At 39.0% G+C, this 27,743-nt stretch overlaps 1 protein-coding gene across 5 annotated transcripts in view; it reads right to left on the bottom strand.

Moving 5' to 3' along the window:
- ABCA2 (ATP binding cassette subfamily A member 2) overlaps positions 1 to 27,743 on the bottom strand; it is a 175,438-nt gene that overhangs the window by 102,428 nt on the left and 45,267 nt on the right. For all 5 annotated transcript variants that reach the window (XM_072431419.1, XM_072431420.1, XM_072431422.1 and 2 more), the window contains 16 exons: positions 27,306 to 27,417; positions 21,548 to 21,711; positions 19,668 to 19,789; positions 17,232 to 17,339; positions 15,205 to 15,387; positions 14,658 to 14,876; positions 13,841 to 14,178; positions 12,872 to 13,031; positions 11,645 to 11,773; positions 7,292 to 7,459; positions 7,105 to 7,201; positions 6,380 to 6,553; positions 5,745 to 5,847; positions 3,723 to 3,837; positions 2,803 to 2,993; positions 511 to 661 (listed from right to left, as the gene is read on the bottom strand). In XM_072431419.1, the coding sequence (XP_072287520.1) occupies positions 511 to 661; positions 2,803 to 2,993; positions 3,723 to 3,837; positions 5,745 to 5,847; positions 6,380 to 6,553; positions 7,105 to 7,201; positions 7,292 to 7,459; positions 11,645 to 11,773; positions 12,872 to 13,031; positions 13,841 to 14,178; positions 14,658 to 14,876; positions 15,205 to 15,387; positions 17,232 to 17,339; positions 19,668 to 19,789; positions 21,548 to 21,711; positions 27,306 to 27,417 (2,534 nt within the window). The remainder of the gene's footprint in view (positions 1 to 510; positions 662 to 2,802; positions 2,994 to 3,722; positions 3,838 to 5,744; positions 5,848 to 6,379; positions 6,554 to 7,104; positions 7,202 to 7,291; positions 7,460 to 11,644; positions 11,774 to 12,871; positions 13,032 to 13,840; positions 14,179 to 14,657; positions 14,877 to 15,204; positions 15,388 to 17,231; positions 17,340 to 19,667; positions 19,790 to 21,547; positions 21,712 to 27,305; positions 27,418 to 27,743) is intronic.

The following is a 27,743-nucleotide window of genomic DNA, read 5'->3' as shown; positions in this document are numbered from 1 at the left end:
AGGTGTATTTGAACCTGCAAATTCTCTCTCATGTGTGTAAAACTGTGTTGCCATCATAAATTTCCCTCTTGTCTTTTATAACATTATAATAACATGAATCATTTTTGAAAAAAAGTGAATGGCAAATTAGATCCCAACAATCTATTACAGTAGCACAGCTAGGCTGCAGCAAGATATTAATTACTCTGATTTTCTTTTACACTTTATGTACATATCAAGTACTATCATCTGTCTGGAACGTCAGACCACCTCTTTCTCACATAAAGCAGTATCCCATTTTCCTGTGGTGTGCAATACTACCTCTCCCAGCTGTAAGGAAATAGGAAAAACCCAATTATTTAAAGCCCAATTCATGTTTTCATAAGGTGGGGCAGGTTTTAAGTCACAGACAGCAGTAAAAACCCAGCAGAGGTTCTCTCTTTCCTACACACACCCTCTTCCCTATCAAAATTATTTAAAACTGTTCTATTTCCAAAATGTTATTTGTACACTAGTCACTCAGTTACTTACAGCAATACACTTTTCAAAGGCTGTGATCTTATCATGGGCCACTTCTTCTCTGATGGCCACATACATGTAGGGAACATAGCTCAGGAAGTAGATGATTCCACCACAGGCAGAGGCTAACTTTGCTTTGGAGTATAAAACAGACACCAGGAAGCTGCAAAAAGAGAAACATATAATGAAGGTTCAGCAAATGCACTGGGGGTAAAATATGGGGTCCACCCACGGAATTTGCTAATGCTGCTGGGATCTGCAGTGAGATGTGAAGCACAGAGCAGAAGTCCTGCATTGTGCTTCGCATCTCACTGCTGATGCGGGCAGTGGCGTGGCCAGGACTTGGGTGGTATTTAAAAGCAGATTACTCAGCTGCTTTTGAATTTCCCGCCCGGCCACCCCCCTCGACGAACTGGCGCCCCGGCATCACAGCAGGACCATCGGATTGTCGCTGCAGCGTGGGGCAAAGGTAAGGGGGGCTCCTGAAGTTACCCCGAGTCACACTCAGGATTACCGCTAGGGGGGTTAAAATTCTACAGAAAAGAATGTTTAGACCACGGCTGCAGGGAGGCTTGTCAGTACCCCACCTCTCATCCCATTATACGGCAACGGAATTGGCACCGCTTACTGCATATCATGTCCCCATAGATCCCCCCCTCTGGGTCTCCATCGAAGCGAGGAAACTCCCACCAGTTTTGAATGAAAAAAATCCTATGGATCCCAACCAGAATACGCCCTGCAATAACTAATTAATTGCTGAAACACTCTATTCAAATTTGGGACTCTGTCAGGCGAATGGGAAGCAAACATCAGGTCCCAATCTCTGAGTCCTTTCATTTGATGCAAATTGCCCACTTCGTGAGCAGTAAATTAGGACAATCTGCCCTGTGGGCCCCCTAACTCCCTTTGAACGCATTTGTGCCCTGAATCCATTGGCGAAAGGAGTGGTTTCACTTCTCTGACATATTAATGAAGGCCTACACCTCAGCAACCCTATCCTATGTGACGCGGTGCGAGACAGACCTGGCTGCGCCCCTGGGGAGTGGGAACAAATATGGGACACCACGGCTCATTGTAGTATCAATACATCGGCTGTAGAAGTGAACTATAAGTTGCTGTTGCGTTGGTACAGGGTTCCGGTGAGAATGGCCAAAATGAAGCCTGACCAGAGTCCTATGTGTTTCGAGGGTGCGACTTGCCGGGTACCTTGTACCATATTTGGTGGGAGTGCCCCAAGTAACGTAGATTCTGGATGCAGGTATACCAATTAGCATATACAGTCGTGGAAAGTCCTGCAGAAGCCCTGCTCAATTTACAACCTGAAACGTGTACTACAACACAATTTCATTTGCTGACACATCTTTTCACAGCCGCCAAAATGGTAATAGCAAAAGCTTGGTGGTCTGCCACTGCCAATATATCACAAGTAAAAAGTAAGATGTCATGGTTTCTGCTGAATAAAAAATTGAGGGCCGTACTTACCGATACTTGTCCCGTTTCCAGCGAGTATGGTCACCATGGGCTGAAAACGATATGCTGGTGGGCTGAAAACTATATGCCCGTGGGTTGAGATCATACTTCCTTGACGCTTTAAAGCAGGTACACTGATTTGGCCTTTTTTTAGGTTAACAGGCACCTTATTTTCATGATTTGAGCTGATCTATTCCAATTCCGCCTTACCCTATGCCTTGCCGTGTACACCCCCCCCCCCCTCTTTTTTCTTCTATCTCTTCCTTTTTCTTTTAAAGTTTTTTAGACACACACGCTGCAGCCAGCATAAAGGACACACACGCAGGATCAGATATCTGGAGCTGTCTTATAAACGGGTGAGTGTCTTATTTTAATTATTTTTTTAAAAATCGGGGGTGGCTTAATGGGGATGTCCTAAAATCGGGGAAACACGGTAGCTCATTTTTCTATTATAGGGTAATTCATCTTAAAGAGTAACTGTTTGAACTGATAGCTCCCCTTACTCAACTGTATGTTACAACATAATTTGTTTTTTCTGTACCACGATTTGGAATGTTTTTGCACCTTGTTATTTTCTTAATTTAAAATGTAATAAAAATGTATTGAAAAGTATATGCCCTTAAAGTTGAAAGTAATCATTTAAATGGTAAAAGTTGAAATAGGCCATGGCTGTCCTACTGAGGTAGGAGAAGTCAAAGTAGGTTAGGAGGATGGATTATGATTAGTTTTGTTAAAGGTATAGCTGTCCTTTAAAAATAAAATAAGATGCAGTCCTTACAGTGCAACTCTAAATATTATTGGAGATGTGCTTTTTATAATGTCACCATTTCTCACCAAAACATGATGGTAGCCACAGCATAGATAGAGAGGAAGAGCCAGATGATAAAGACATTGCTGTGTTTGAGGACCTGGCCATATTTCAAGATGCCAGTTAGAGCTGTCACAGAGATAGAAAGCTGAACAAAGCCTGTAATGAACCAAGCCACCCAGTGAACAGCATTATTCAGTCCCATCATCTTCATCACCTGGAAGTGGGAAAGGAGAAGACAATAAAACTGCACTACTTTTTAAGCAGTCATTTATGCTGGATAACATTCTAAATTAATAAATGGTTAAACTGGCTTACATTCTTACCAGCATCAAACACCTTCTGAAAATTTTAAGCAAAGAGCTTGCCCTAAAGTGGACCTTTCACTAAAAGAGAAAGTGGCTTACACCCCCCATTCACAAATTAGATGATGAAAAACTTACCTGAAATGAAAAAATTAGAAGTATACTTATCTTATCTCTTCTGTAGTATCTATGTATGGATGATGTTACTGCTCTTTCCATAAAGATTCCTATGGAAAGCAGAGTAGCTGAAAATCTTGTGAGAATACACTTTTAGAGTGAGCTTAGATTTCGCTTAATCTGTTTTCCAAAAGAATCTTTCCTGAAGGACAATGATGTCATGCCTGGTGATACAGAAGATAGGGTAAGGTAAGAAACTCTAACTTCTTTCTTTCCAGGTACATTTTTAACCTACTACGAGTTATTAGAAAAGGGATGCAGGGAGTGTTCATTATTTATCACCTCAATTAACAGCCATAATATATGAAAGATAGTTCCTGATTGTTTGTTATGGGTTACCATTTATCACTAAATCTCAGTAATCCCAATTTTTCAAATAATGGTAGAAACAACACATGAAACAAATACAATACATACATTATGTGAAGTCATATAAAACTTTGCCATGCTCTCCAATAACCTACCTCCTTTAGACGATGTTCCTTCTCTGCCACAATGTGCTGAATCATCATCGCCACTGAGTACACCCACGAGATGACCATACACAGTGGCATCATGTGTTCAATCACAAACAAGAAGCTGTAGCGACATTGTACATTACACATTACATTCACATTGTATTGTTACTATGAAGCATATGTAATAAACACTTTAGGAACTACTCATAAGTCCTTCTAAGATAAATCTAACAGTGTAACTCCATGCCACATGTCACAAAAAAATCACATAAAGACTGCAAAGTTCCAGTGCACCTTAAACAAAAAAAATAGAAAAAAAAATAAGAACCAATGCGCAGAAGTATAGGAAAAATAGACAAGAGGCACTATCCAAATGAAACCATGCTAGGGGGGTATTCCAAATGGCCACCTTAAAATAACACGTCCTATCTTCCAGGACACCAAGGTAAAACCAGGCATTTTCTTTCTGTGCATTGTGGAGATAAGTGAAATGTAATTCTGCTTGTTTTTGCCTCTTGTCTAGACCTGTTGGTTAGGGCTTGAAATGCAGTGTTCTGCTGTGTTAACCAATGAGAAAATATTCTGATAACCTTGTTCGAAAGGACTGCTACTGTTCAGTATAAAGAGCATGTGTCCCTAAAAGGCTGCAAACATGGGTGTTTAAAGCAGGGGTACATAACATTCTAACAAAAAGTGAACCATAAAATGGGTATTCTTCACTGCTGAATCCAAGTCCAAATGGGTCATTGACTATAAGAAAGTCATGTATAATCCCGGCGTGGCTGACATTGTAGCGGCTAATCTACTCCTCTCCTAAAACACTTTAAATTTAATAAATTAAGAAAGCTGCTTTAAAAAAAATAATCTATTATTTTTAAGGCCATCTTCATTTAAACTTTGGTTTTAGTTTGGCAGACTTAAAAAAGAGTAAATAATAATTTTTCATTCTGCATGCAACCTCATCGTGGTGATTTTTTTTACCACCATCATGTCTTTTTGGCAATTTGGCAAAGAATTATGGTAGCAATTGTTACATAGACACAAAAACGGGTTTCGGCCTTTCTCCATATTTCGGAAAAATATTTTTTTCACCAATGGAGAGGTTGCTGTTGACAATCCTTTCCTAATGCTACCCAACACCAAATTCAAAGCTGATTTTCTAAGTCTGAGTGCTTACTAGTAAACTAAAAAGGTGGGACAGGTTGAAAAATATCGGCCAGAGAACCTGATGGTTGAAGATCTATTGAAATAACATGTTGTTATGGTGGATTGAAGTGTTCAAGGAAAAGTATAGTATATTTTTTTACTCACCACACAATTCGGTAATTTTGAAGTAACTTTCATATTGTTAAATGCTTTCTCTACTACAGGTATTGTGTAACTATATTCAAAATAAAGATTTACAGATCAACCACTTGAGGAAGCTCAGCATATTACCCTCATTCAACCTCAGTGATTGAAAGGCACTTGCAAAGAGTCTACTGATGACATATTTATCCTTTCTCATATCAGGCACTGGAGTACCATATTTGTACTTGCTTGTTGCAGATTAGTGACAAAGAAATGAAGATAAAGATAACCAGCTTGGAAGGTGCAACTCAGAAAAAAGTCAGTGTTAATTTCCTCCTGACAGGTTTTCAGTTATCAATCATTTAGACAAGCTATTAGTAAAATAATAAATGCATTGTTTTCATTGGTTGGTTAGTTTACAGACTTGCATTGTAAGGAACAGTAAAGCACAACCAAGGTGTACCACCACAAAGAAAATAAGAAAGCAGGATAAAGAACCTGAGTATGGACAAATATGGCTGCCCCTTTGTACATATATAGTTAAAAATGAAACATAAAACATTTGTTTTCTAAAGCATTTCTAACAAGAAAGTTGCCAGGCTTAGAAGTATCCATTTTTTAACATAAGCGTTGTGTTCAATAGAAAGGTAAGTAATTACTTTCTTTTTTTTATTAGACCGTGAATTCTTATTCACTTCACAGACATCTAAAAAATCTCTGGCATCCTATGTCACTTACTCATCACGTGTGTAACATGGATAAGGAAACATTTGGACATAATTCCCAGGTTCCACCACATCACGACCCACAATTGTATTGATTATTGCTCTCTCCATCATATCTGTAAAGAGAATGGGTACAGGAGATATCAAACCAAACTGGTAACCTTGCAACTTATATGTAGAAATTCCTTTTTAAACTGCAACACCAGACTCGCTGCTCTTAAATATGTTTACCACTTGAGTCCCAAGGTATACTTCCAAACAGCACAGTGGGTTTTTGTGGTAATGCCACTTTAAAACAGCACACAAAAAAGTGGTCTCTGTGGGTACTGAAAATCATGTAGAACTGAACTCCAAGACTCAACATCCAACACCATGCCAACAGCTCAGCTCCTGGGCTTCTGAATATCGATCTATAGCAATCTAGGCAGGGTTTTTTTTTTTTGCTAGTGAGATTGACCTTAATAATTGCTCTTGATGAATAAAATCAACATTTTTTGATTTGTGTCCTGCTGTGTTGCTTGAACAGGAAGTTAGGGAAATTTTCCCCATTAAATACAGACAGGAATTCTCTATATTCTCTTAAATGAAGAAAGACGGTTAGACAATATACAGATAAAAACAATTAGCTTAGAAATGTGCTGTAATGACCTTGGATCCAGACAAAGCCATACAGGAAGTAGAATCTCCCTCCAGTGTTGGGTCCAGGCCTCCAGTAGGCCCGACGGATTTCATTTGTCTTTTCCGTAAAGCTGGAATTTTGACGGATCTTGTACATGACATGAGGAGGGAGTGAGCCATCTGTCTTGGTCTGAAAGACCACGCCTGTAAAATCAAATATAAGCATTGTGACTGTGGAACATTAAAACAACCCTCACACTATGCTAACGTAAGTGGCTCAATAACCTTACTACTGAATGTCACTTCAATCCTGAAAAAGCTTAATGTATTGTCTCCTGGGAAACCAACATTCCTTGGTCCTCTGCAAGTCTTACTGGTTCCAACTGATGACCTTCAGTCCACATCAATACATGATTCTGCTGTGAAGTTAGGGTAGCAGCATGTACCAGTAAGAGCTGCAGAGAGAATAATACTTCCAAAAGTGTTGGTTTCCCAGCAGGCCTCCTGTAAATATTTTAGGTTCAGAGGGGCATTCGGCAGTGCAAGCTAAGAGAAAGTTGAATATTTACACTCTCTTCAGGTTAACAGTTTGTGAATTAGCACTGACACTATTTTGCCAGAGGGTGCATACTTAATTAAAATCAAATGAGAAGGGAAGACACAGAAAGGGGTCACAAAAAAAAAATACAGAACCGCAGAAATATAGCATGGTTATATAGCATGGAAGGGGTACAATTTTTTTTTGATAAACTCACTTGCAAACACAGTGACATTGTCTTGGTATGCTTGGTTCAAGGTGTAGTTCACTATGCTATCCTCATTGGGGAAACCTTTAAAGATATCCACACTCACCTATAAACAAAAACAAAACAAAAAAACTTTTTTTTATAGACAAGCCAAGCCGCAGGACATGCAAATTGCGTTTAGGTGTCTTAGTATCACCTTGGACATGAAATGTGTCCATCCGCATGCCGCATTGTTGATGGTGTCCAGCTGCTGCAGTAAGGTGCTAGTGTTGAGAGCAGTGAAGTTAGAGCCGAGAATGCGCCGGAAAAGCTCACTGTCAGAGCCATTTAGGAGTTCTGGGTGTTTCTGCAGGTCGCTGGTAAACTGATAAATTGAATCAGACAGTGTGAGAATGAAAGTGACAAGAGACAAGGGATGAGTGCCAGATGTTCTGTAAAATCTGTCTGAGACATTGGCTAGGGACATTCAGCTCAACCTGAAATGTCCTCATACAAGAAATGATTTTACCTGCCTGTCCAATCTTGTAAAGCTATCATCTAGTTTTTATAATATTCAAATTGAGTCTGGTCATACCTGTTAACATGTAAACTTGAAAAACACTTGGATTCTACAACTCAGATTTAAAGGGAAGCTAAATTGGAACATGAGTACTTTTGTTGTAATTTTAACTAGATTGCTGCTCAGTCTAAACCTTTGTCACTGACTGCTTGGTCAAGTGTAGGACAAGCCAGTTACATTTTTTTGGTAAATGATAGTCAGAATGATAGTCAGAAATTAAAATGGTAAACAAAAATTCAAGAGGGCAACAGCTGGATCAGGCAACAACCTATTATCTATGGATGACAGCAGACAATAGCACCAGACATTCTTTGGTTGGGATAGTAAAGAGTATACTTTTTCTAAAATTTGACTCTATATTATATGTGAAATTTTCATTTTTACCCTTTGCAGCCATGACAAGTTTTAAAAAAAAATGCTTTTAAATATACAAAACAGTGGACCACCAAGTTCCATTGGACAAAATGAAGAATTTTTTTTTTTTAAGGCATAGATTAATATCATTGGTTAAAAATAGCATATGTCTCTTATCCAAGTGAAAGGTCAAATAATAGTGTCAAACTGGCTGTTGTTTCTGTTTATTTGTGATTACCGTATTTTTCGGACCATAAGACGCACTTTTTTTCCCCCAGAAGTGGGGGGAAAAAGTCCCTGCGTCTTATGGTCCAAATGTAGCCTAAACATATGTTTCTTACTTGTCTCTCCTCTGTTCCTCTGTACCCGGAGCGGTGAGCACGGGTCTGGACTGCGGCCGCCTCACAGCTTGCCCGGGCCGTCTCTCCCCAGTCCATTCCTCTCCCTCTGTGCCCGGAGCGGTGAGCTTGAGCACGGGTATGGACCGTGCCAGGCAGCGCTGCACTAGCCTGCCCAGTCATAGTAAGCCCCACCTCAGCTCCTCCCCAGCTGCTGTCCCGTCCCCCCTGTATAGCTCCTCCCCCTCCGCATTTTACTTACCCTGTTCTCCTGTCCAGCGCGGCAAGAGTGACTGTGACTCCTGTCACTCTTGTATCTTGCTCCCGGCGTCCTCCCACTCTCAGCATGATTGGCTGACAAAGTCATGCTGGGAGCAGGAATGCTGGGAGAATTCTCCCAACATGACTTTGTCAGCCAATCATGCTGAGAGTGTTCCCTGAATAGCATGCTGAACCTCACTGAAGATCACTCTTCACCAGGATCTTCAGTGAGGTACAGCACACATAGTAAAATCACATATACACAACACAAACACAGTGAAAGCACACACATACACAACACAAACTATTTTATTACTGAAGTCTCTCGTTATTGTGTTTTACAGTAATTTTGTCTTTTGCTGACTTTATTTGTTAATAATGGTTCTAAATGCTGCTGTTTACTTTACAGGGTTGATTACATGTGTTTATGACTGTGATGTTGGTTTTTAATGCACATAAAATATTTTAGGACACTATTTGTTTCAGAATCTTTTTTTTCTTCATTTCCCTTCTCTAAAAACTGGTGCATCTTATGGTCCGAAAAATACGGTATATACATGTTAATTCTGAAGAAGATGCATTTGGTTACCCCTACAACAGCATTATTATCGGTCTCTAAAAAAAGAACACACTATTTTTTACATTATTTCTAATGCTTCTCATATACCAGAATTTGTGCCCAAGGTGTCCAAGGTGCCCCAGAGGACACCAGCAATTTAGATGTTGCTTATTCAACTCTAAATGTTCTAAATGATTCAGGAGCCAAACAATTCTGACTCAATTTGTGAGCAAAATTGTTTTTAAAACCTCAACCTTATTAAACGGAATATCTAGAAAGACCACATTACACAAATTCCTAAATGCCCAGTGGACAGCCTCCTCCTTCGCTAGTAGCAAAACCAACTGAAGTTTGTTATGGATGAGTTATCAGCAATCATATCCAAGAATTGCATGCAATAAAAAACATTAAACATTGGTCTATAAACATAAAAAATGCTGCAAAAATTATGTTCTTGTTATTGGACAGGTTCGAAAACCTTGCACAGTCACTACTGCTTGTTTGAGATAGGACAGCATCAGAGAGGAGTCCATGTGGGAACCCTGCCCCAATACAACAGCAGAAGCATTTTTTTTTGCATGCTGCAACTAAACATTTTCCCTGAAACTTGTCAGACTGTGAAACTGTCTGACTGCATATTGTCAATTAATCTGTATATTTAATACAGTCATCCTTTATATTCAGCAGTAAACATAATAAAAAAATTCACAAAAAACAGTTGTACAATTACAATATTAGCTTAAAATAAGTGCTCAGTAAAAACATACCATCACTTTTCTTTTGATCCAGTTATCCATTTTTTTTTTAATGCTTATATGCTTTCTTTAAAAATGTTACCCTGTCTTTTTATTGGCCTTCTATAGCTTTCTACACAGCAGGATTCAGGCAAGGATGGGAAGGGAAAGCGCTGTAAACCCATCAGGCCTTACTCTATTCTAGACTGCACAGGCAGCTGTTGGATAATATGGAAAGATCATTGGGTAAGCAGCCTGCTTCTCCTTTACTATCCAATTGCAGACAGGATCATTCTTGGCCAAAATGAAAAAAGATCCTTGCTGTAATGTCTGACAGGATGTTTGGATTAGAAACCTTGTTGAACAAATGTTGCACCTCAAGATTTTTTATGAATATGTAAATAGATATGTATATATATATATATTTATATATATATATATATATATATATATATATATATATATATATATATATGTATTCATAGATGTATGAATAGGTATGTGTGCGTCCTAATAATTAGACTGTATCTAACTAGCAGGAAATAAAGCAGGAATACAATGCAGGAAGGTGGTGTTTAGACAGGAAACCTGTTTTACTCGGGCTGGATATATGGCCCTCCTAGGGGGTCTCCAAGTCCAGGACTTCACAGAGTAACACACAGGTGATACAACAGCTGCCAGGAGACAAGACCTATTTTCCCATAACAAACAGATCACCAATATGGCCTTCAAAGGGCAATAAATCCATTACCTGAGCAAACAGGAGGAGATGGAGGGAAAAGTGAACAGATGGACTGGGGTGATGACCCAGCTGGACATTTATAGACCCCTAAACATAGATTCCAGCTGGAGATTTTTATATCAAATTTAGTTGGGAGGTCTATCAAATTACATTAACCAATCCCAATCTAGTGGGGTGTGTGCCAACTGATGGTCATCGTACCGAACACACCCACTAACCAATCAAGGAGTCCCAATGTTACCTAATGGGACTTAACTATATAAAAGGGGAGCTGGAATATAACAAGGAAAGAAAGGGAATGATGAGACTTCTTAGGGAATCAGGATCCTGGGGTACCCATCAACATCTTCACAGGTAGCTATAACATATTACTGAATTGCATTCCTATACTGTTCAGTATATGTCTATGTTATTTTTGTTATATTGATTTAATGTATTGTGTACTAAGTATTTACTAGATTATTCCAGGGGTTACTACTAATAACTTTATGTCCATGTCATATATATGTAACATTGATTGAAGTTCCTGTGTTTTAAATATCTGACAATATTGCTGTGTACTTTGTCTTACCTTGTTTTCTTAATAAAACTGTTTGAGTGACTAGCCTTTATTTGTGCATGAATCTTCTTTAATTGAATATCTATATGCATTGATAGGGGATATAATTTCCATATTTATGCAGATAAATATTCCTAAATAACACAAATGACACATTTAGGCAGCTAAGACAGTTCACACATACAACTCTAATTTTAGCTATTTGATTTCACTTCATTTTTAGTTGTGAATAATGAATCCTAGCAAGAAGCATGACAGATGTGTGTAAATCTCAGCAATAACAGAATTAAAAATACTCTTGATTACCTGTATGTTCTGCAAGTATATCCTTTATGTTTCCAAATCACAGACTACACTGTTCAGAAGTTCCAATAAGGACAAGCATTTTAGCACTGACCGCAGTGATTACAGTGATTACAATGGAGCCTTGTGGTTTTTCTCACCTGCTGCAACCACTGAATGCGTTGTTGCAGTATTCCATCTTCCAGAAGGCTGCGGATCTCTGCTGAAATGTTCATCCACATCCTGGCATACTGAGTCACATTGCCCACAAATGCAAATGTCTCATTAGCCTGTTACATAGAAAAGTAGAACCAATTATATCACTGTGGCCTAGGAACCAGGGAGGACAATTTTGGCAGTCATCCAACTCATTAGGATCAATTACATCACAGTGGATATTCATATGTACTGAGAAATATAAGGTCACAGTCATTGATGACACTTTTTAAGACATGTCCTCTCTGTAGTGCTTATCCAATGGTTTAAAAATTTGAACCACTTTTCAATAACAAGTGTGTACATCAGAAATGTTAATTTCATTCTGAGTTTGCCAACTGGATACTCATTCTAGGTTACTGTTAAGTGCTTTGCCCACCCAGAACAAGCATGTGCCTGGTAGAGGCATTCACACTTTAAGTTTATGTTCTGGGTCAGTAACTGGCCAAGTCAGCAAGGAAAGATTGGCATGACAACTTTGGAGGCAGATGCCTGAAATGTAAAGAAAGCTGTAAACAAGCCATCCTATTACCGAATAATAAAAAACTGCACTATAAAGTGGGTTCTTACACTAAAAGCATCTTTTGATCTATATTTAGTTGACAGGTACAGGGTTTTGCTTAGATGTGCAGACATTTTCAATCATTCAGGACTATGACCAAGATTTTCAAAACAATCCTTGGTTCCTGGAAAGGTATAATGGGAAGAAGTGGGAACCCAGCTAAAAATATATTTTTAGGATAGAGTAAAGAAGGGCCTTTTTAAAGAATCTTTTTTGGGTTGAGTCTTTCTGACTATGTCCCAATATTAATATTATTATGACACTGTCCCATGGCTCCTGTCTCACTTTCAAAGATATACATACAGCAACGGAAATATGATCCTTCCTCACTTTATCCTAAGTTAAACACTTGATATCCTAGCATTATTAAACATTACCTTTCCATACAAATTAATATATTGCAGTAAGTGCACTGACAAGGCCTACCTCTATAGCAATAGAACTAATATAATCAATATAAATTCCCAAGGTTTTAACTCCCAAACTGTAAAAAAAGATACAAATAATATTAGGTTAAATTAGAAAAAAGTATACTCAAAAATTTCTATTATGACTTTAAGAATCTCCTGGTAGCCAATATACAAATACAAAAGTTAGTAAAACTGCTCACCTTCCGAATAACTTTGTCAACCTCTGTCCCCACTGGAGAGTAAAGAATCTTGGGATTACTGGTCATCAGGTGCACGAGGAGTCCTAAGTTTCTCTGCTCTTTGCTAGTGAAACCCAAAGAGCTCATGTTCCCTTGTTTCAGAGCCTCTGGTTCAATAGTTCTAAAGAACACATCAGAAAAAAAAAAAAAAGAAAATTGTTCTATTTTTTGATAAGCATGGCAAACGAATAAAAAAAAAAAGTTAAATACAATAAAACAGAGCAGGCACTTCAATGAGCCCTAAAACCAAGAGCCTTCTGTTATCCTAATGGTGCCCAGAACTCTGACCAGTGCCCTCTGCCACCCAGCAATGAAAAGCCTCATTGGTAACAGAGGAAGGGTTTGCTCTGCACACCTGAAACCAGTTTGCTGCTCCAAACGATTCCAATCATATCAATAATTTTGATATGTCCTCTTTTTATTAAGGCAAAATTATCATGGTTATCATGAAAATTAAGTCTGGTACTGTGCTTACAAAAATTGCTCGGTAACTAGTTGCAATGTATACCTGCCACCAAGGACAATAGCCAGCTTCCTCTTTAGTTTGGCACCTGTGTTGGGCAGATTCTTTTTTTTTTTTTTTTTTTTTACAATACCAGGCTTGATGGATGAGTAGGATTCTAAAAAATGTGAGGAGCATCAGTGGTGAAAAATAACAGGGCAGCCTGCCAAATACAGGAGGTATATGTGTTTACTGACATATTTTAATGTGGTAATCACAGTTTAACATATGTACATTTCCTTAAATCATAAATCAAGAAAATGACTCCATCTATAATATTTTTTTTTCAGAGCATAGGTGAATTTACACTTGCAATGATGATAACAATGTTATCTCTGTTTGAGAAAGCAGTATCATTAATTGTTACATAATACTGTTGGTGCCTGGAACATACATCCTATTTAGAGTTGAATCATTCTGGCACTGACCGGTTGATGCCACAGAGTATAGGCTGCAGGCCAGCCCAGAGCTGAACGAAGGCTGAGAATTGGCTACGTGGGTTTTCTTCATCTGGTTCATGTTCCTGGGTCCTGCCATCTTCCGCCTCTGCTGTGGAGTTGGAACTGCCGGTAGAGTTGAAATTCCAGCTGGTAGAATTAAGAGGCGGTGGAGTACTCTTGCTAGCACAGGCCCCCTTCGGTAAAAGTTTAGCCAGTGCTGAAAGGATATCCACATCTTTCAAGATCTTCTCCACTTGAAGTAGATCTTCCAAAAGAGAGCGCAACCTGTGCTGGGTTTCAGTGACATTCATCTCATCTAGGCGAAGCTGTAACATAACAGTGGGCTCCTTCACAACTTATCTATTTTTATTAAAATCGATCAAAGTTATATAAAATATCTATTTATAAGCTTGTAATGTTTCAAACAACAAACACTGATTGTCTGACTGAAAACCATTTTATGTTCCATAATAGTAAACCTGTTTGCCCATGCAGGCAATCCTCCCCAGGTATTTGGTCACCTTTCTTTTTTGATTTTGCTAGTCATTTAGCTTCAGAGAATGAAAAGGAAAAAGGACAGTTTTAGGACCAGTGTTTTTCCTATACATTATACAGCCTTACACCTTTCAATTTTTGGACCACTGCTAGGTTGGAAAGTTGTCAGTGTTGTTACCAGGACAGGAAGTTAGGGGTGTGACTATGTTACCCAGCTGAGCGAAACATCTAATGGTAAATGGACCTGCTTGTTTGTTCAGCTGTTTAGGTAAAACTCTTGGGCCTTTTTTGTTGTAAGGTGATCACTTACTTGGCTGACCGTTTTCCTGACATCCACTTGCTCCTTCAACTCTCCAGCAAGCTCCTTAAAATGCTCCATACGTGTTGGCTCATTGCCACTGCATATAATGCTTTGATAAGATGTTAGTAAGGGCATCTTTGCCTTTGACACCCCAAGGATATTACTCAGCTCATCCAAATTTCCTTCACAAGTGAGAGATTCCAGGGCTGCTGGGGTGAAAAGAATCTCCTGGTACAAAACAAGTATGTACATATTTAATTTATATTGATGACATTGCCCTAAATGTAATATGTGATATGATACACGTCATTGTTTCATTAATATATTTCATAGTTTTACAAAACCCAGAAGATCAAATCACACACACCGTTAAAAGAGACCAAGCAATGTCTTTTCACCCTCTTCTCTGTATAATTCCCAACAGGGTTGACCCAGGGAAACGACTGCTGCTATAACATTGCGTTTAATGCACCTTGCTCCTTTTTATTACTATTTGCTTTTGTTAGTGAACAACAATGAAAAACATTATCACATAATTTAAGTTTGCAAATCCTACCTCTAGCTCTTTCACCATAGCCTGCGGATCGTAGCTATCAGAAGATGTATTGGGGATCGCAAGGCCAAGGGCCAGGGTCAGGAGGCGGAACAGAACCAATCTGTGTCCAGACTTTCGGGGATCTCGTAGAGCCTTATGGATCAAACCTTCCGGGAAAGATTTCAGTTTTTCAAGAAAATTACCCTAGTGCAACATAACAATAAGATTGGATAATGAACATCTGCTTGGTGAAATTTGTTTCACTTAATCAACCCCCAAATTTTTATGTGCTTTAGATGCTATTATAGCAAGGATTCTCTGTTATAATTCCCGACTCAGTCTTTGTCCACCTGGGAGTTTTCTGCAAATTTCATGTGGTTTCACTTTAAGGCCTTGCAAAGGATACAGGGGCACTCTTTTTATCTGAACAAAAAAAGTTTTATCTCCACATTTAAAAGGGTTTCTTTACAGAAAGGTCTGTGAAAGAGTGGAATGGACTCCCTCAGGAAGTAGTTTTGAGAAAAAAAAAATGATGGATGCTTTCCTAGAAATTTAGAAAAAGGTTTTTTTTGGCATGCAAATATAGTTTACTTATTCCAAAGGTTTGTAAGTAACAATAGTAACAACAATATGAATGTACAAAAAAGTGAAATTTGGCCAACTTGGCACTATACAAATACCTCTACTTCATCATTAAAGAAATAGGCCATGTTCTATTAGTAAAGGGGTGTCTATTATCCAAACACAGTTGTGTTATTTACAAACCTTTTGGAATAAATTAACTATATTTGCATGCCAAAAAGCCCTTATTTGCTTTTCTAAACTTGTTATACTTACCTAGGTCTGGTATCCTAGATATTTTGATATATATAATGAGGAAAGAGAACTTCCAGAAGCACAGAATATAACTGGGTATTAAAGTTACATTAGTTAATTTAAATAAAGGAATGACACCAGAGACTATATCTAGGGAACATCCAAATGAGTCAAGGAATTATGAGGGGTTTTTTTCTGTTGCAGTGAATTGAACCATGTTTTATAGGAGTTTTTTTGTTTTCCTCTGGATCAACTGTGCATATATGGTTCTATCTGGAATATGGAGGTTTCCAGTATGTTTATTCCCCTAATAGTTGAACTTGATGGGCTTGTGTCTTTTTTTAACCTAACTATGTAACTATATGTGAGGGTAGACCTTCACATTACAAAGATAACAACACTTTTGGTTTGTATATATGTTTTTACTTTTGAGAGATTACACCCTTACTTCATTTTGTGTTTACATAAAGGGAAGTAAAGGAAAATATCCCCAGTGAAAAACAAATGGCAAAAAACACCCGTGCCTACTCTAAACAAAATGAAAAAAGAAAGTTTTACATACATTTTAAAGCTAAATAAATCCCATACCAAAATTGAAAAGTAACAATTCTCATTAATTGTAAATACCATAGTTCCTGTTCTTAGTGGCTAGCTTTACTCTTCAGTGCATTTATGGTGGGAGTCATTTTGTCAATATTAAACATGTCTTCCTCTCTTCAGCTACTTTACATTCGGGTGGGGGAAATAGTGGTTTACATAGATAACAATGTATATTATTTTAGTTCATCCTACAAAAGTAATACTGCATTTCAGATCAACAAGCATTTTGCTAAAAGTGTTTTTAGCATGAAAAAAGGAATGCAGACACCACATTTAAGGACCAGTGCGATATATCAGTTTATATTGCATTCTAGTGTTTGGGTTAAGATAAACTTTAAGGTCCATTAATAAATCCAGTTTTACTGATTATATCAAAAACAAACATTACTGATAACTGCTTCATATTTGGCAGCAAGTCTCTAAAAAAATGTGAGAGCTTTACAAGTTCAGTTCTATACACTTAGATGCTAACTTTCCTTTACAAAACATTTATGATAAAATAAAAGATGGCTGAAAAGAATTAGACCACATTAGCAAAGCAGACAGCTTAGGGATGTTATTATAATGTGGCAGCTTAGTTGTGTGTATTTTTAAAAACACAGTGTAGGTTGAAAACCCACCCTGAAACCCACCTGGAAATTGAGGATCTGTCCCCCTGCTGTTGTGGCTGCATCCCAGGAGCTCCTGACTGGCAGGTCTTCATCAGACAGGTAGGAAGAGCTGAAGAGCAGATGGTAAACCTGGAGGAGTAATAGCATGTGGTGACTCACAGCCAGTATGTGAAGGTACTTAATGATAAAATTAGAGATCTCTCCGCGCAAACAAAATAACATAATTAGTCTTAAAGCATTACTAGCTATTTTGTAAAATGGGAAGCATAAATGCTCTTTATAACAAGTATGCAAGCAAAATGACTTCTCTCCATTAAACCCTCTGCTACATGTTTTTTTCAAAAGCCTATGCTAGAATTTGCTATCCACCAGCATGTTATTTTTGCTGAACAGGGTCATCTTAGTCTTGGAAGCAAAACGCATGGCTGAAAAATGATGGCTTCCTTCAGAGGCATCAGAGATAGGTATATTGCTTGTAATAGATTTGCTTTTAACAATCTTCCAATGATTTAGAATATATACAAACCAGTGATTATCAATACAGGGGTTAAAAGTTCACAGCTTCTAGTGGTTATTATCAATGTATCAAATACTTGTGTACTAGGATAGCTTACTACAACCCCAGATGTAAGATAGTAACCTGTAACCATTTCTTTTCCATTCATATGATCATATATGTTGAGCATATAATATGTCACATTGCCACATACAGAGAAGCAGGAGGTCCAATTTGTTAGGTACAAAAAAGGGAATTTGTTATGGTTTTGGGACAATTTATTTTTGGTTTTACACTAATAACCTATTGATTTATATGTTTTTGTTTTTTTCTCTGTAGGTATGCCTGTAATCTGTTTTACAACTAAATATGTCATACATGACAAAGGATTTCCAGAACACTACAGATACAACTTTTCCTGTAATTTCACCATCCTTTTGTTTCCCTTTTTTTGTGCACATCATATGTGATGATCAGTGATAACAGATATCCGGGAAGAAAACAACAAACTACAGAAAAGACAGATGAAAAACAAACATTCAGAAGACAAAACACTTGCACAACCATCTAAAACCAGCCTAAACCCCACTATTCTGACCTAGATATTGTTATTATTATTATCTTGTCCTTATAAAGTACCATTTACAAAGTCCATAGTCATGTCATTACCTGTCCCTCAAAGGGGCTCACAATCTAATGTCCCTTCCATAGTTATATGTCATTTCCACAGTCTAAGGCCAATTTTTGTGGGAGAAGCCAATGAGCTAACTGTATGTTTTTTTGAGATGTGGGAGGAAACCCATGCAAACATGGGGAGATCATACAATGCTCCCTGCAGGTAATGTCCTGGCTCAGTTTCAACCTGGGACCTAGAGCTGCAAAGGCAAGAGTGCTAACCACAGAGCCAATTGTGTGGACTCTAATTAATAAGTACCGTATTTTCTGGCATATTAGCCGACTGGGCATTTAAGAAGACCCCCAACTGATTGGTTAGAGTGGCCTGCCAATTAATTGGCCCAGTATACGCCCAGTATTGTACTGTTCCTTCTGCCTGTCAGGTCTCACTATTGTGCGAGAACTGAGAGGCAGAAGGAACAGTACAGTACTAGTTCTAAGGAATGAATGCGCGCGTTCCTTCTTAATGAATGGGCATGTTTTAGTGGAGAGCCAATCCAGGCTCCCTAGTGGAGAGCCAATCCAGGCTCCCTAGTGGAGAGCCAATCCAGGCTCCCTAATGGAGAGCCAATCCAGGCTCAATCCAGGCTCCCTAGTGGAGAGCCAATCCAGGCTCCCTAGTGGAGAGCCAATCCAGGCTCCCTAATGGAGAGCCAATCCAGGCTCCCTAGTGGACAGCCAATCCAGGCTCCCTAGTGGACAGCCAATCCAGGCTCCCTAGTGGACAGCCAATCCAGGCTCCCTAGTGGACAGCCAATCCAGGCTCCCTACTGGACAGCCAATCCAGGCTCCCTACTGGACAGCCAATCCAGGCTCCCTACTGGACAGCCAATCCAGGCTCATGTCCTCCTGTGCAGGCTCGCGATCTCCTGTGCAGCTTTCACAGGAGGACTCGCGGGGACTCAACCGAGCCGGACGTGAAGCAAGCTGCAGGTAAGTACCCGGCGTACAAGATGACCCCCAACTTTGGCACAGATTTTTCGGGGTTAAAAAGTCGTCTTATATGCTGGAAAATACGGTAATAATATATTTAAAACCCAACTGCAACTTATAGAGTTTTGTGTATACTAAATGCTTTAATAAATATATAAGTTACATGATGAAATATTTCCTGACAATGCTTATGTAATGTTTTTAATACTAATTACTGCAGCCGCGGTGCCTTTCCCCAGACTAGCCAGTTTGTCTGGTTAGGATACTTCTTAAGCTAACTAATGTGGGTTGGGAACATGTCTGAGTCAAAGTATCCTGTACTGGGTATACCTTGTGTACCTTTACTAGCTCACCTCCTGTAAGTTGATGCTGGATCCAGCCAATAAGTCAACAATATTATTAGGCAGTGAGATATTGGAATGAAGGAATTCTCGGAAGCTGGTCTTGTTTTTAACCACTGAGTCCAGAGTAAAACCTGCACCATGGAAATAAAAAAACAAAAGACGCTATATTCCATAAGCACAAATATGTTTTTATGATTAAACGAGGTCTAAATGTGGCAAGCTCAACACTTACCAACTCAGTAGTAAAATTGTACTAAGAAGTTATTTTATAATGCTAGTGACTATGCCCATCCAGTTGTATACCAAGCATAATACATGGAAAGCAACTATTAACTTGCTATTTAAAGTTTTCAGTATATTTTCATTTACAAATGATCAGAGTTTAAAGCTTCAGTGGCACTCTAGAAACTAACCAATAGCTGTCAATAGCGGTAGTGACTAGAGACCTGCAATAATGTGTACCCAAATCTAAAATTTTTTTTGTTAGTAGAAATTTGTTAAAAATCACAGTCAGATAATTTATGATTTTTGTATGTGTTTTGCTGAGATTTCACTTAAAGGGTATCTGCACACCCAGTAAAGCAGTGTTTTTCAACCGCTGTTCCGCGGCACACTAGTGTGCCTTGAGAGATCTTCGGGTGTACCGTGGGAAATTATCCAATTTCCGTTAATTGGTCCCAAAATGATTTATTTACTGCAAAAAATTTGTCTTCATTTGTCTATACCAGCGATGTATAGTGATAGGCAGAACCAAAAAAAACTCTTCCACTAGATGGCAGCAGGTCTGACTTTTTGGTGGTGTTCCGTGGGATTTTTCTAGTTGTAAAATATGTGCCGCGACTAAGAAAGGTTGGGAAACACTGCAGTAAAGCACCTTATCTTTTCTCCCTCACCAAAAGCAATCTATCCTACCCCTCCCAAAGATCCAAAAGAAAAGGAGACTGTACAATATTAATGCATAATTAACAGCTGATACTGGAAAAGAGTAATATGTCAAACTTTCCATCACTGTCTGTCCCAATGCAATGGTTTCAAGGGCAAAAAGACAGATAATGTCACGGTCCCTTCCGTGACAGAAGTTTGAGGATCTGTCAGACTAGCTGCATGTGTGATTATCTGACAGCCTCTTTGGTTTTACTTGTTGCTGTGTTGTTGTTTGTAATGACCACTCCCCTTGTATCAGGTGCAGCTGGAGTGTCCTGCCATTCTGAGTTCCTGTTGATTTCTGCTTATAAGATAAGTTGAGGTTCTTTTGGTGTATTGGTGTTTTGTTTAGGTATTTGTTGTTTATTAGGCCTCAGGGAGACACTGGGTCCTTCATAGGGGAAGGGACCAGCAGTCTCAATCCAGACCCTACTGCTAGGGCTGTGCAGGGCTAGTAGGGCCTAGGTTCCTGGGTATGAGTATCCCTACCTTCAGGGGATGCTCATATGGTTAGGAGTCAGGGCTGGATTAGGGTTTTGCAAGGGGTGACCATTCCCTTTTCCCTAGGTATTTGAGGCCTAGTAGTTTATACACCTTCCTGTTATCCTCCCCTCCCTGTCATTCGTGACAGATAATCACTACACTGGGGACACCGACTGTGGTAAAAACCAGATATCTGTTTAAACTTTTTTCATTGTATCCAAAATTTTTAAAAAAATGTTTTTCTTGGATATTTGTACACTATTGGTTTAGGAAACAACAGTTTACAAGGTCATATTTTACTGCTATCAAGACATGCCCAGTCCAGGTAAAAAAAAGAGAAAAACCCATGCAGTCCTGAGAACATAATCTGTGTAGTGGTTGTAAAACCAATTCTAAAAAATTTTATCCTGGAGAACTATTGTTGCAATTTTTTAACTCTACTTATGGTATAATTCTGCACTTAGGAATCAAAAAGCCTATACCTGACTGGCGGTGAAAGTGGTTCTCCAAGGAAGTGTGATCACTGCTCAGAGATTCCAGGTGATGTTTTAATGATTCCAACTCATCCTCTAGGCCAGGCCGATCTGTATCAAACAGGTTGCTATTCTCAGCCACCTCCGTAAGTCTTTCCAGCAGCTGTGTGACCCTATAGGTAGGAGAGAGGTAAGACACATTAAAATAGTTCATTCAATACAGCTATATTTCATGACCATCACCCAAGGTGGCATTAGAAGAATTGTGTAACAATGAATACGTCTCCGGGCTACGTCTCTGGGGTACTACAGGCCTTGCTAGATATATAGACAATCAACATCCTATGAAGCTAAACTCAATGGAAGGAAAGTGCAATCACATGCTGAAATCCTTACAAAGTATTATTTATTGAAATATTGTATGACACATAAAAGAAACCACTAATTTTAAGCAGTATTAATTAAATCTTTGTATGATTTGTTTTTCTTCCAGAGTTTGCTATTTGAAACTTCTCTGAGAAAAAACATCCTGCAATAAAGAACAATTACTGTTGAACTTCTTCCTTATTTGGAATGACTGGTCTTATACCTGCAGATTTCTTCTTTCAGTTTTTGCAGGTATCTTAGTAATAGTGAACATGCTGGGTCTCCCCCACAGCTCTGTTCACAGCTATTGGCAGCACAGTGATGAAATCTACATATACAGTGTAATACCTGACTTTATATATGCCCTTCTTAAAACTAGAATTGCTATCACTTGGTATGGAGATGGAGCTCCTATGATATGCAGGAGTTGATAACAAAATTTAGTCAATGACAAGATTATGCCTTAGATGATACAATTATTAAATGTGAAGATTAGAAGTTGCAGCTTGTACACTTGTCTCTCTGCTGCCTCGTGTGTATGCTGTCCTATCATCTCAGTGTGGGGGAACACACATGAATGCTCTTGCATGTTCAGATATTGAATAAATATGTCATTGAATTTATTACAGGTTGACAATCAAAAATCATGGATTATTCAGATCCTTCAGTTTCCCGGCATGAATTTCGGGTCAAATTTTCAATACAGGGGCTGCAGTACACTGCTTGGCCACTAATTTTCATGGCGCTGTTCTGCAGAAACAGCTGTTAGGTCTTGATTGCTAAACTAAATATACATTAGGATGTCCCTGCTGCCTGCTCCTTGGAACTGTGCCAGATGTCCGCGGTGCTGCGGGAGGAAGACTGACCTGTGTGAAGGTAAGTATAAAAAAAATCTAGAATTTTCACAAATCCGGCACTCCTTGCTCGATTTTTGATTGTCAACCTGTATATGTCTCCAACTACTGCTGATGAAGTAGACTTGATGTCTGAAACGCTTAGATTAAAGAGAGGCTCTTAGCCTTAAAATAATAGGCACAGGGCCTGCATGACAGGGTGCGATGCTAGCCACAGGGTGGAGATGGTTAGGGAGGGGTAGTAGTTGTAGCAGTAGTAGTTGGAGTTATGGGGGAGTTGGGCATAGGAAGGGTTAAAAGGGTGTAAACAGAAGTGGGAGGCCCTCTTTTAGGAAGAAAAAGTTTCCTGCCCACCCACCCATTTTTAGTTATGGTGGTTGGGGTCTTAAAAGGCAAGGGTCCTGTTCGTTTTAAAAGTGGTAGATTTTGGCAGAAAGTATCCTCCATGTTGGGGGTACCCCTTAAGCTTTACTGAAGGTCATGGCTCCTGAGGCGGTGCTGGATGGCTAGGAGCCAAGCTGGAAATGTTGGCAGAGTACAATCCTTTGCCTTCTTAGACCTGCATCCAGGTTGTTCGGGTTTATAGCAGAGATGTTGGGAAGTTTTATTAGATAAAGAAAGTTGTTGTTTATTGTTAAAAGGGGGTTATAGTGTTAATTAGGTTATATTTAATTTATGTTATGTTAATTAAAGCGTGCTTCATATGAAAGTTTTAAATTTGGTTATTTCAGTATTTATGTTGTTATTTTACTCGGTATTTACATTTGAAAGGTTCATTATTCAATTGTTGTTAAATAAATGGCTATTTGCCAGCCATTCTAGGTCCAATTCTTGTGTTTTGAGTATTTTTCGAGGTTGTGGGGTGGTTGGTAAGCAAGTGGGGGGATGGGGGGTTTTGAGGAGTAAAGAAGGGGGGGGGATAGAAGGTCAGGGCTACACTGGTCATGTTTAGGACAACTCTATATCTGCATAAAAAGAATTGAATAATGTCTGAGACAATTTCACTGGTATAGAAAATAAATTTGATTTAAAAAAAATATTTGTTGTTGAACTTTGATTTTGTTTTGTGTTAAATAAGTTTGATTTTTAAGAAAAAAGTTTGCTGTTGAATGTTTAAAAAGTCCCATTATTTGAGGTTTCTATACATTAATATTTAAGGATGTGGCATCACTTGTCTGAATAAATGACAGATGCAAAATGATCCTTAAAATATGTAATAACTGACTTTGCTAATTCCTTTGGTGCATACAAAATGGGTTTTTATCCTTCAAGGCTTTTGTAGATATGGAGGGCTGTCCACATAAGCAAAGCCCAGAAGGTGAATATGTAATGCACTCCCAACTATCCTTTAGCTGGGTAAGCCGACAGGGGAGGTGGGTGGTGATCAGGAACAAGGGTAAAACCAATGATAAAAAGAGATTCTGAAATGGAGAGGTGTCTTACTGCATCTAAATTACACTCAATACATTAAAAGTAAGGTATGCATGACATAGAAATACAATAGAGCGAATGAAGAACAATGCACAAAGACAAAAAACAAGTTGAACGTTATCCATATCCATAGTAGCTACAGGGGACACTGGGGAAATTATTAAGAGCAGAAAGTCCCAACAATTGCTGCAGAGGGGATGTCCAACTACTGCCACTTATGTTTAAGCAAGGTTAGCTAAGGGGAGGTGCGGTGACTGAAGGGCTAATATTTACTCAATGTGGACGTGCACAACCTGTAAATATCTGGAGGCCCTGTGATCATGGTATAAAAAGAGATTTAAGTGCTTCCAATGAGACAAGTATAGAAGCCTCAAGTACAAAGGAAGAGTTTCTCTATTCTGGCCCATAGATTAACTCCCATACTAAACAACATTAGTGGCCCTGACCAAAGCGGATTTCTTCCGCTACGCTAAGCCATGGATAAAACAATCAGAACCTAAATATCATTGACTTCGCCCAATCCTGGGATGTCCCTCTAATGCTCCTCCCCACGGATGTGGAGAAAGCGTTCGATCGGGTTAGTTGGGCCTTTCTCCTGGCAACAATACAATACCTTCGGACTCCCTGAGCGTCTCCAGCAGTGGATCCAGGCGTTGTACACAACGCCAGTTGCAAGGATTGGAATTAACGGAGAGTTGTCTGAGACCTTTAGCATTACAAATGGAACAAGACAGGGTTGCCCTCTTTTTCCCCTCCTCTTCATCCTTACAATAGAACCCTTCTTAAGTCATGTGCATTCTAATGTAAATGTAAAAGGTGTTACTAATGGAGTAGTAGAACATAAAAATTGAAGCTTACGCATATGCCTCTTTTATCTGTCTTCTCCACATACGTCAATCCTGAATCTGCTTAAAGAACTCCAACGCTATACAGAGCTATACTATAAAATCAACCTACGGAAATCAGAAGCTGTGAACGTTTCCATTCCACAGACGACACATAGATTAATATCACTGAATTTTCCCTTTAAGTGGGCCATCTACTCTACTTGGGCACCCAGATCCCAGCTCGGTTAACGAGTATAGTGGAACTCAATCTTTTACCGCTCCTCAAAATTCACAAAGACCTCCATAAATGGAGACAACAAGTGTTCACCTGGTTCGGTAGATGTAACATTCCTAAAATGAATGTTATGCCACGACTTTTATACCTCCTACAAGCATTACCAGTACGGATTCCTACGCGGATCCTAAATGCTTTTATTTGAGTTTGCCAAGTTTATTTGGTTCCCAGACACATCGAGAATAAGTATGAGGATTTAGCCGCTGCCCAAAATACATGGAGGAATGACCTTTCCTGACGCTGTCTTGTCTCAGAGGGCGGTACATTTAGCTAGACTGATAGATTGGTGTACTAACAAACAGTCAGAGCTCTGGGTGAGACTAGAAATTGAGGTATGGGAAGTACCAATAAAAACTTTACCCTGGGCACCCACCGCGATAAAAGCCAAAATGTCTAAACACCCACTTTTAGGGCCCACTTTACTGGCAGTCTCAAAGTATTTCCAGTCACAAAATTTTACTGCCTTCCCATCTCCACTATCCCCGATATTGGGCCATACTGATTTTCCCTCTGGTATTTCAGACCCAATATTCCGCTTGTGGCGCACTAAAGGGATTTTCCGAGCCATACATTTTTTCCGACACGACTCATTGGCCTCCCTTTTTAGATCTGCAAGTTGGGAGCGACCTGCCAACTCTGAGTTGCACTATCCAACTGACATATTTTCTAAGATCTCCCTCATCCCTCCCAGTTTGTACGCCCGCTTTTACCCCTGGAGTTACAGTGTGCCTCCCAAACAGGTGTCAGGGGTATCCTATCTTGTGTCTACCAAAGTCCCATCTCGACGTTGACTGACGTTACCCTGTCTTTTGTGTAAAGGTGGGGAGAGGAACTGGGTTTTAAATTCAGGGAACAGCAACAAAAGATGATGCTATATTTTGGCCACAAAGCCCTCCGTATGCAAAAAGTATCAGGAAGTCAATTACAAATTGCTCACCAGACGGTATAGAACACCAGTTAAACTGGTGAACACAAATTGTTGGAGATGTAAAGCTGCCCCTGGTACCTTACTTCATTTTTTCTGAGATTGACCGAGGCTTGCCCCCTTTTGGGATATCCCATGGAAGATTTGATGTCCACGGATTTAGAGACCCCCAAAAATTTACCCGTACCTGGTTCTACTGGATTCAGTTCAGTACTTCCCCCCATTTTACTGCCTTATCATTACAGACATCGCAAGTCTAGCGAGACTCTATTTCTTGAGAATGTAATAGATATTATATGATGCATGTTTTAAACTGTATGAAAATACTGTGCTTGTACTGCTTGCCACGCCCTTCCTCATTCCCCTTTTACACCCCCACCTACATTCCTATTTGTTGTTTGTACTAAATGTTTATAAAAAATGTAACTGAGATGCTTTGGGTGCACTGTTCAATGAAAAATTGTTTATATTTACCTTTTCAGATGTTTTTACTGTACTTATGGTATTGCTTTATTTAAAGCTGTTTATTTGTGATCAACAGTGATCATTCACCAGCTGGGTTGCAATGCAGTATTTGTAAAAATTATGTTTGGTGTTCTGCTGCCACATTACTTCTACACTGTGCAGGCAGCGTAGTGACACCTTTTAACAATGCCACAGCTTTGCAGTTTCCTGTGTCTCCCACCTGTTCACTGACCTGTAAACTAGGTTGACAAGTCCTTGCTATGCTTTGTTTCAAACTGTTTGAACACCCTCCTCTATCTTATTGCCACTTAAACATTTTAGCCTAACAGCACCATGTCATGCCAGACTATAAACTTACCCCTCAGCCTGATTGAGGGGCTGTGGAAAAACAACAGAAAGATAGGTTTGAGGCATATGTACTAACAGACTAAACATAGGTATACATTGAAAATGAGAAAACCTAACTCAAAAAAAAAAAAATAAATAAATATATATATATATATTTATATATTTATTAACATTTACATGGAGACCTACTTAAAATTTTATCATAACTAATAAGTGGTGGTTTGATAATTTATTTAAAGGGACTGGCCCTACTTACGTGGAGTTGGTGTATTGCAGGAAGCCATACTCATCTCTTTGCCCATCAGGACACAGGGACTGCATAACTGGCAGTATCCCAGCAGAGGTAAGTGGAGCTGCAGTGTAGAAGGCTGTGAAACAGGGTAGACAAGACAAAAAAAAATAATTGGCTTGAGGACATTAGACAACAGCTGGGGACAAGACAAGTGTGCCAAATAAAAAAAAGGGGGTGGGGGAGGCAAACACTATATTGTTCCTAAAATATCACTTTACCTTTCTCCATAATTCTGACATTATGAGGCAAGACAGAAAAATAACCAGCATATATTAGGAATAATAAAATTTTTTGTGTCCATCCTGCAATAAATTTGCACCAAATTTTAAAGTATCACATGAATGGATAAAGAGCGAGGGGTTGGCCTGCTTTTGTGAGGAATGAGCACACATATAACACTTA

Source organism: Pyxicephalus adspersus, chromosome Z (assembly GCF_032062135.1).
Source record: "Pyxicephalus adspersus chromosome Z, UCB_Pads_2.0, whole genome shotgun sequence".
In the NCBI taxonomy this organism is placed as follows: domain Eukaryota; kingdom Metazoa; phylum Chordata; class Amphibia; order Anura; family Pyxicephalidae; genus Pyxicephalus; species Pyxicephalus adspersus.
This window is presented reverse-complemented; position numbering and strand designations above follow the sequence as displayed.